Source organism: Notothenia coriiceps, unplaced genomic scaffold, assembly GCF_000735185.1.
Source record: "Notothenia coriiceps isolate Sejong01 unplaced genomic scaffold, NC01 NC01_scaffold00000339, whole genome shotgun sequence".
NCBI classification, from domain to species: Eukaryota; Metazoa; Chordata; class Actinopteri; order Perciformes; family Nototheniidae; genus Notothenia; species Notothenia coriiceps.
In genome coordinates, this window is record NW_011333040.1 from 10334979 (window position 1) to 10345770 (window position 10792).

Genomic DNA, 10792 nt, shown 5'->3' on the forward strand with positions numbered 1-10792 from the left:
GGGGGGGGGTTACCTTGGTTGCTGATTGGCTAATGGTTACACAAGACAAAACATCATTATGACATCACAAAGTGGCCAAAATCTGATCAGCTCATTTTCAGACAGGTCCTGTCTGAAAATGAGCTGATCAGATTTTGGCCACTTTGTGATGTCATAATGATGTTTTGTCTTGTGTAACCATTAGCCAATCAGCAACCAAGGTAACCNCGGGATGTTAAGAGAATTCCATGGAATATAAAAGAAACTGTTTTCTGAAATAAATGACATACCCCATTGAATTATGACTGAAGATCGTCAGCTGTCTTCCTCTCCCGTGTTGTTCCTCGATACGTAAAGGCTGCAGCACCTTTGACAACTTCTCTCTACATATCAAACATACCGGTAAACCAGCATCGTTTGCTGAGAAACCATATAACTATGTCCACGCAGAATTAAATCCTGTGTTCCTCCGGTACTCTTTAGTTTTCTTTGATTTATCCATAGTTCGCTCATCGAGCCGGGGGTCAGGTTATTCACCCGCAGAAAAAAGGCGCGCTGGCGCGGGACCGTAGCAGGATGTGACGCATATTTTAGTTGACCTAATTAAAACCGTTTTGTTTTTTATTTATGTGTCACAGTATCACCTCAAAATACAAGATACGAAACATTTTCAACCATGCAACAACATTTAAATAGTCCTACAAATACCTTTTATTTTCTTCTTATTTTTGTCTAAACTCAAGGGAGCCAGAGCAGAGGGCTTAAAGGGCCGCATGCGGCTCGAGGGCCGCGGGTTGCTGAACCCTGACTTAGACGATTGACGTGAATGTCATTAGCATCAGATTTTTTTAACGCGGCTGTGTGGACGTACCGTGACAGCCGCGTTAAAAAAATCTTGGAGGTGGGCGTATCTGAAGCTTGGGGATTTTTTGCGACCAACAACCAATCAGATGAATCTCCCGCCCCCGACATACAAAGCAATAGCAATGTTAAAACGAAGTAAACTGGATATGAAATCCCCAAACAGGCGAAAACCTACCAGTTTCACCCACTGTCTCTGCCACCTCCCTCCATGCCTGGTTCCTCCGGTTTGTATCCCGGTAAGTTAATAGGGACTGGTCATAAAGAACCGGGTAATTTGCTACCGCAATAACTAATTTCTCCTCCATTTTTAGGAATATAGAAAATGAACTGCGGTATGTCACTCCCAGCTTGCACGCGGTTTGATTGGCTAGCGCTTGTACTATCAGATTTGCATACTTTTGATAGATTTGATTGGCTGACGCTTCCACCTCAGCTTCAAAAGTTGAACATTGCTCAACTTTTGAATCCTGAAAAAATCCGGAAATCTTCGCTTTGCTTCCCACAATGCAGTTCGGCGAAAAGTGAGGCAACGTGACGTCACCCCATTCAAAGTGAATGGGCAGAAGCGTTGGAAGATTTCTTTAACGCTGCTGTGTAGACGGGCCGTAACAGTGAAGCTGTGATGAAATGTTGGCCATAGACATACATTGGCTGATTTTGCAGGCAGTGACGCTGCTCTCATCTCTGGTGTGTGTTGTTTATTTACCAGCTGAAAACTAAACAAGATACTCTCAACATTCTGTTTCCATAGCAACAAACTGACACTGTCTAACTGTCACTGTGTTAGCACAAAAGTAGTTTGCTATAGTTTTTAACCACAGAACATGGTGAATACTGTCCCTAGAGACATTTGTAAAAACAATCGCTGTTTTTGTTACAAGGGGCTGGAAATCAATGGAGAAACTGAGGACTGGAAGTCAAATTAGGGGAAACTCATACAGTATGTGTGTCTTGGAGAGCCCTGAAATTCCATATATGGTCAGATTCAGCTGACATTTCTACTTTCCTCGTGTTTTTCACCAAGTCAAACTATTGCCATTTTGGAACAGACCTATACAAATAGTACCTTCCTAAATGTTGCATCATTCTGAGTTAGATAGATGGATAATAAAATAGATACTTTATTAATCCCAAATCGGGGAACGTTACATTTAGATTGTAAAGCAGATGTTAGCCCCATTGAACTCTCGAAAATCTAAATATTAACCCAGTTCAATAAATCGCTAGTTGCAGTGTCATTTGAACAACCAGTTATTGTGCCACATGCAGACTTGAGGCTAAATACAGCAGGATCAGCAGATTATATTTTTCATATGACTCTGTATGTATGTGCACAAAGATTAAGGGATTACAACTTGGCCTTTCAATTCCATTATGCACCCTTTCTGTCTGCATATGTGTAGACTTTGCTAAAGGACTTAGTCTAAGTTTGAAGAAGAATTGGTATAAAATGTAATCGTCCTCCTGCCTCACAAAATATAGAGAAACGAAGCATTGATGCTGTGAAAAATAAAGTTTATCAGGACTGGGAGGTTAATAATTTAGTAGTATAATGTGTCTTAATAAATAATAAAAAGTGAGATCAACTAGTAATCATTTCAAACCACGGTTATTTGCAGCTTGATGGACACTTTAATATTTATTGGACCAATAAGATACACAGTATTGTTGTATCTGCTTTTCATCAAATATTCATTAAATCAAAAATACGTCACTCAAGGCACTGCCAAACATTTTTTATACAAAACATGACACAAGGGCTTTTACACTATTGAATTTACTTTTTAAATTGACAAAAAACGAATGTGGCGCAATACTTCTTTTGTGTTCCTGGATGACGTGACGATCTGGCATTCACTTTTGTAAGCACCTTGGTTGTCCTGACATCAATAAAATGCAAAATTCAAAGTCTGACAGTGTTGATTTTCAATATATTCTGAAGGTGTGGCTTTCTAACTCTCGTTTTAACGGCACATAAATGCAACCAACATGTGATGTCACTTCCTTTTCATACCATTTCAAGACATTATGAAAACACACACACTAACACTAAGCTATATTAAGTCAATTGTACTGGGTTTTTTGTATGATTGATGGATTTAAAAACTCAGACTGACCAGTGTTTTCATTACTTCCGTCCTAAAGACTATAGGCTTGCGTTTGTTCTTTGCAGTGACATCTGCTCCCTCTCCAGTGGGAACAAAAGCAGCACTAGTTAAACCAAGTTTTATTGTTTTTTTCCTGAGTGCCAGAGTAAGCGATCCACCAGGAACACATGGATGACTTTTCTGACTTTGTTGCCCTGCCCAAATCTCCCACAAATCTGTCAAATGAACTCTGTGGGATTCAATTCAAAAGTGGAGCCCTTTCATCCTCCCCATCCTAACATCTATGACTGCCCAGTTTCTGCCAGGTTCTTGTTATGGTGTTTAAGTCAGCATATGCTCCTATCGTGAGGATCCTAAATCTACAGCATTAAACTCTACCCCAGCATAAATGTCCGTCCGCTCAACACCCTGTCTTCTTCAATCTTTGATTTTCAGCCTCTCTCTGAAACACTCTTCATTAAATATAGTGTACCTCGTGATCAATCATTCAGGCAGCATGGGAGTTTAAATTAATTGTAAAGATCAGAACGCCTAAAGAATTGACAGATGCAACAACAGGTACTAAACATTGACGTATATGCTTAACATGTTGACTGCAGAAAATATAAATTGTGTGTGCAAATACTGTGTTTTCCCAATGTTGGCATTGTGTTCTCATTCAGTTTTTTTCAGCATGATGAAACTGACAGAAAATGTTTACCACAGGAAGATGGCAAGTTCCAAGATGGCTGATTTACACTGCTCACCGCACACACACACGTTTCAAGCGTTTGTGTATTTTACACCCGATGATGTATTTTTCGTGCTAAGCAAGGTGACTTCCTGCTGACTGTTGAGTATCATGAGCTACTCTTGTCCACTAACAAGGGATATTTGGTTCAGATTTTCAAAATCAAATTATATAATTGGATATTTTTTCAAAAAAGGCTGATCTGGCACCAATGTTATGGCCTAAATCAGATATCATAAAGCAAATCTAACCAACACGACAGTTGTCCCCAAAACAAAAATGTTGTAATATGGCTCTTTGAGACTTTTATCGTTATTGAATTGGTCATAAAAGAGTAATTTTGAGTGTATGAGTTATGTATTGAGTTAATTTGGCGTCATGTCCTGCAATTACAAATATGGCCACTGCTCAATATCTTCTTGCAGCCCAGTTTCTCTTGTATTGTTTTACCGCACTGTTTGCAGCACCCCAACGTGTAGTGGAAATCCCGAAATACAATCTGCTCAACCCAACAGACATGAATTAACGTCAGGGGAAATAAAGGCTATAGGTCTATACTCTCTTTTTTTTTTACTGAAAAAATAGAGACACAATTCATCTCTCTTAACTCCCATTGTATACAGTAGTGTTTTCATACAGAAGCACTTACTGGCTACAAATTCAAGAACATAATATAATAAATAATACATAAAATAAAATAATAATAATAATGACGTTTCATTGTGTTTCTGTGGCATACTCCCACAGAGGGTATGGGCTAATACATGTTTCATTCCATCTCCATTATCTTCTGCTGACTGCATGGTGATGCATGAAACACAGCGGGGCGTGCGCGCCCGGCTTGGCTCTTCCTGGCTTTTTTTTCGCGCGTGTGTGTCTCCTACTGTGCGTTACGTTCCTATAGCCGGGCCGTCCACGTCACGTGTCAGGACTCCCGAGTCCTGGGCCAAGTTTCTCTGTGTCAGATCATCCACGGAGCTTCAGCACGGCTCGACCCTGGCGCGCATCTCCGCTCCACGCTGCGTAAAACAACACCTCAGCGAGGATGGACGGATTGATGGTTGCATGGATGTGGATAGCAAATGAAGACCGCTTTAAGTGATTCTTTCATTACTTCCAGTGATTTTTCTTTTTCTTTTTTTACAACGTCTTTCGGATTACCTTTTTGATCTGTGAAAAGCAAAAGAAGTGAGGAGATTTGCAGAGAGGAAAAAAAGAAAGGAAAGGGAAGCTCCGGGTTGCTGGGAAAGGCTGGGTGCGCTAGAAACACGGAAAGTCACGGATCATGCTTATGGGAACTTCCGATTCCGTCTCGATAAGGTATTTTTAAATCATAAACTTTTCCTCTTTGCCTTTTAATGTTTTAATTGCCATCGAGTCCAGGATTGAGTCCACTTTTGAATGGCGAAAAAACAAAAACACAGGTGATGGGCGCTCCATTCTCTTTTCATTTCCTTTGACACCATTTGAAACGCGTAAGTACTTTTCAACAGCTATCCTAATTACTGCATGTTTCACATGTTCCCTCCTTTTTGTCATACAGTACACTCCCTTTAGGAGAGCATACAACTGCCTCAAGCGTCAGATGCGCTTGTCTCTCATAACGGCAAACAATGGACAACAAAGCCCATTAAAAAAAATTAAAATAAAACCGTAAAAGATAAAAGTCTGTTAGCTGGATTATGGTGACTAATGTTTCCTGCTCGATGTTATTGTACTTATTATAATAATCAGGATTAGCGTGGCATTTATTGTGTTTTTTTTTCTTTTTGCGCATTCCCTGCCCACCATTGCGTGGTGTGGGCTAAAAACCTCCAGTAGACCAGAGACAGAGCAGTCCATCTGTTCAATCACATAGCAACAGGAAGAGCGAGTGAGAGGGGGAAAAAAAATCCCCAGTATTCCCATTATATCACAATATAATTATGGGGCATTGACAGTTTATTACTTTATTGCTATGGATACATAAATGTGTTTCTACACTATGTTGGCACTGAAACAGCAGGTCTATGTTGCTGAACGCTCAGTTTACTGTATTTATTAATTGTTTATATAATCATATAATATTTATTAGATGTTCTTACAAAGAATCCTATGTGTTGTATTTTCTATCTCAGCTATAGTTCATTTTAAGAAAAAGCCTGGAGAGATGTTTGATATGAAAGCTTATGAAAAGCTTCAAACGCTGCCAGGTTAGTTAACGAATATTGATAATCTGTGTGTAGATTTATTGGACGCAAGTACTTTTGCCGCTGAGGGATTAAAGGAGAAATGAGAGTGTTTATTTGGCTCGTTATACGTCTCCAATTGCTCTTTGCTAAGTTGATCTCTCTCTTCCACCCTCCTTCTTTTTTCTGTCACTGTTTCTCTGCATTTCTGCAAATGTTCTTTCCTATTCTCCGTCTCTCCCTGTCTCATCACATTGATTGTTGTCCTTCTTTCCACCCCTCCCACTGCCCACCTCTATCTAACCCCTCTCCCTCTGACCCCCTCTTCAGAGTGGCTCTGCCTGATGCTCTATCATGACTGATGGCGAGGGGAGAGTGCGCTTTCAGTTCGCAGAGAGCCCGGAGGGGCAGGTGCGGGAGGGGGTTCAGGAGGAGGTGAGGCTCGCCATACCTTCGGCCTACAGGAACGACGGCCCTGGTCATGATGCTGACCCCGGGGGAGGCCACGATGAGCAAGAGGAGGACGAGGAGGAGGTGGATACGAGGAGGAGTCGGACTGGTCGTGGCGATGGAGCGGAATGGAGTCCTGAGGTGCAGGAGGACCAGGAACCGGAGCTGGAAGTTGGACCAAGATTGGGAGTTTGCATTAGGACTCCTATTCGGGATCCAGACTGTATCTCCGAGGAGGAGGAAGTGCAGCCGTACCCCGTCCTGGCCCCCGTGGCCTTCCTCTGCCTAAAGCAAACAACAAGGCCTCGCAACTGGTGTCTTCGTGTCGTCTGTAACCCATATCCTTTCACATGCTGGAAACCTAAATCTGTCCGACGCCTGGTAAGACCAAATATGTCCTCACTCCCCAATGTGTGAGCATTGCCAAGCTGACACATTTCCCTTGAATACAAGGTATGTGATCCATATGCTTTTAAGTGCAAACATGAGCCTTTCTATGTGTTCCCATGAGACTAAACAATCCCCAGTAGCAGGCGCCACACTGGTGAAATCCATCTGCTCATTTGTCCAATCAGTATGGATGAATCTCTGCCATTGTTTGGGACTATGAGATGAGCAATGTTGTGTGGCTCTATGTAGGAATGGCTTCTCTTCTTGCAGTTGTCTTGAGCTTGTCTTCATTGGGAAAGTCAATGTTACTTTTGCAGAGTTGCGCTGGCTTGAGATTTGGATGGTTTATATTTTAGACTTGTGTACTGATAGTGCTTCTCTGTATGGCGGATAATTCCAGTGATTTAGCCATTGACTTGGCCAAACCACATTGCTACAAAAGAAAGTGTTTCCTATATAGAGGCCATTGACATAACTTTGAAAAGTACAGTCACATTTAGTAACATATTTTTACTCTATTCTTTTTACTGGTTTTACTTTCATCCTTGTTGTTATAGTTTAAGGGGATTTAAAGTGCTTGATAGCATCACTCAAGTTGTTTTGGGATCAATTTCAAAGATGATTCAAAGTTATTAGCCCAATGTGTTTGAAATCCCCCTTTATTAATCACCGTGTGCAGATTAAATACTATCTTTGAGCTGACAGTATCCCTCTCTCACATTTTCTGGCTGCCATTTGTGCCATAAATCATTCATTTTATTATAAGAATGTCAAAATATTCCAAGTTAAATCAGCTTTTAGCTGCTTTTGTCTGTTTTAGTGTCTATTATTACCCCTCAGCTGCACATCCCGCCTGAATAATTTTCATCTGTGGGATGTTTTAACACACTGGAGAAAAAGAACAGAATGTGCATCCAAATCTAAGCTCTATGAAAATAATTTGAAGATGAACCACTGCAATATTCTTTCAATCCTGATGCAGCAAAGTGGGCGGTGTAAAAAGACGAAACGAGGACCTGCGTCATATTTATTTCCTGAGTACATTCCTTTGTACCTGGAGTCAAATCTGCAGGGTGCCAAGTATAACAAAAAAAAATTATAACATGAATACCTAGTCTTCTTCCTCAAATCTTTGCTTTGTCTTCAGGAAGCTTGTAGGTTATATCTGTTGAGTGACTGCACCAGGACTGCATGATGTTTTTAGAAGTGGGAGCTGAGAGTTGGAAGGCTGCATCTTTTGGAGGAGGATCTTGACAAGGTGTTTGAGGTAGATACTGCAGACAGGTAGACACACCTTTAGATACACATGTGTGGATATTTTATGAGCACATAGCTGGAAAGCTGCTCAAGGAAATGGAGTTGTGGATTCAAATTGACAGTTGGACGTGGGTCAAACCAACGTCGATCGTTCTAAATTGGTAAATGTGTGTTTTTCCAACTCTCCTTCAGGACTCTGGGAATAAGTGCTACCTGGCTTGGGTGAACTGCCGCTTATATCAGGATGGCATTATTAATATCTGCATCTCCAATATCAAAATAGAATCTGAGTCCTCATGTTCTGCCATGCCCCATGCAACCCCCAATGGGGAAATAGTAATTGATCATAGGCCAATTGTGTTTTTTATTTCACCTTTCCTGTCTGTTATTACCCTTATCTTTCAATCTCCATGCCCCTTGTAAAAGGTATTTGTTCTGTTATACATTTGAAGCCTGAACCTCACTAATGAGTTATCAAAGTGTTCCCTACTGATCCATTATACATCTGTTTTCACAGATTGAATAGAAGTCTCCTGGATGAGTAACCTGACATTTAATGTGTTGAATAGTTTTGTGTATTTAAGGTTTGATTTGAGGCCTTGAGGAAAGTCCTAATAGTTATACAGACCTTCTCAAAACTGGCACACTTGGAAGCACACTACCATACATCCTCTACTCCACCAGGTGTCCCTGAGCGATACAAAGCATCTACAAGGTCTCTGTTTTGGGGCTACCACAACACACTCCGAGGGAATTAATTAATTAATTGTCGGAGGTCCTTAGTCCGTCTTTCGGGGGTCTGTGAGGGGCTACAGAGAGGTGGTTTTCCCGGTCCCTCTCCTGGAGGTATGAAATAACCTGAGCTCCATGTGAGGGAGAGATGATTAACGATTAATTATCAGCCATTAATCTTTGGGGATTAATATCAAAGTATCCGTACTGCTCACTGTAGACGCTCAAGTACCAAGTCATGGGGATGAAAGGCATGTTATTCTCTCTTGCATATCGCTGCTTGGTGTGGTTAATGGTGGATACCCCTGCAGTATGAGCAGTTGCGTTTTAAATTGGTGAGAAAAACAAATAGAATTGGCAGACCTGCGCAGGCATTTTGGAAATCCTACAAGTGCACATCTTGTTGGCTGTTTCTTTTAATGGTTGGGATTCTGGCCAAGCCTATTTCCTCTTACGCTGGTGCTTACACAAGGACTGAAGGTGTGTTTAGATATTTCAAAGCAAGGAGAATATTGTTATTGCTGTTTTTGAACAGGATTTTCACATGTTTTATTTGAGAGTAGAGCAGAGAAAATTAAAACTAAGCTACAGGCTGTTTTGGCAGATGTTAATGTTGCATTACATTATGTCTGTTTTGTTCAAAGCTCTGTGGCTGCTGAAGTAAGTTCCTAACATATAGCAGATGCTCCTATGGTGAGCACATCCTGCCTGAGGTATAGTCCTGATCACATTTCTGATTTACTGCTGATTGTTGTTTGGTGACAGCTAGGACTGTTTGTTCCAAGACAGCATGGCTAATAAATGACACACACACATGCTCCACATTGCATTATTGTTTAAAACTTGAACCAGGTTATGTCATAAGAGCTGATTTGACTAGACAGCTCTCTGTGTTTTTGTTCCTCCGTGCACTGTGAGTGTGTGTGTGTGTGAGTGTGCAGGACCCACTGTGTAAGCATTGCAGAGTTGGTGGTCCACAGTGTAAATATTATTCCCAGCGTAAATTCTCTGCCACTCATCCACACTAAAGGTATGCAGACATTGGTTGAATTGTGTATTTGGAGAGACAAAGAGATAAAGTAGGTTTTTATTGCCATACATTATGCTAACATGATGGATATTAAACGATCAAAGAGTTAGGGTTGTTTTATGTAAAATTGAGATTCCTAGCATGATTTATCTAGATTTTTTGAACATGTTACAAAAAAACAGCTCAATAGTTGTGTACAAATACAGCGTTTATCCTTTATTATGTTTATTATGCTCATCATCATTGATCCACTGGCCTGTTCTCTTGTCATGTACATAAACATTTAAGGAAAATGCATCTGTGTTCAAGCTGCAATTACAGCAGCGAGCTATTGATTGTTTTATTTACTGCTTTGCTTTTGACTGCCGCCATTCCACACAATATAAAGATGAGACTTTCATAGATTTTTTTTTATTGCTGCTTACTTTAAAAAAGGCTTAAAGACAGATGACCACTTTAAAATGAAAGCCAAAATATTTCCCAACGTTTTTGAGGGTCCATGTTTGTTTCGATACCTAGATGTGTTCAAGGTCGTTAGTTGCTGAATAGCGACCCTTTTTTGGTGTTGAAGACATCTTTGCTGCTCTTACACATTAGATTTTTTATACATCATAGGTATTCAAACATTAACTAGCAAAAAAGGGTCTGGGAACAAGGTTTCAATCTTTGAAAGTGTAGGGTGGAAAAACAATGAGTTGAGTTGGTGTTTGCGGAATTGTTCTTGAAAGTATCTTTTATCAAATGAAAATGTAGTCTCAGTCCCTCTGGGTTTTGAACATTCGTTATCCAAATCTCATGAAGGATAAACAAATAATTTTTGACTTGGTGGTGTGCCCTTCATTTTTGTGAAGATCTTAAAACTGAAACAATTAATTAATTTGTTCACCAAATTCGCCATACTCTTAAGAAATATTGCACCAGTTGCGATTTAAAGGGGACCTACATGTATTATGCAAAAATCCACTTGTTCCTGTCTTTTATACATCAACATGTGTCCCCTCTGTGTAAAGGGATTCTGAAAGTTTCAGGAAAAAAGACCCCCTCTCTTTTTGTCCTGATCCATTTCTATAAAAACCTGTCTGAA

The 10792-nt window shown here is 40.4% G+C and overlaps 1 protein-coding gene across 1 annotated transcript in view; it reads left to right on the forward strand.

Moving 5' to 3' along the window:
* Positions 1 to 4551: 4551 nt before the first annotated feature.
* LOC104950788 (collectin-12-like) overlaps positions 4552 to 10792 on the forward strand; it is a 20907-nt gene continuing 14666 nt past the window's right edge. The window contains exons 1-2 of the mRNA XM_010777352.1: positions 4552 to 5001; positions 6180 to 6680. Coding sequence (XP_010775654.1) covers positions 6204 to 6680 — 477 coding nt within the window. The 5' untranslated portion in view covers positions 4552 to 5001; positions 6180 to 6203. The remainder of the gene's footprint in view (positions 5002 to 6179; positions 6681 to 10792) is intronic.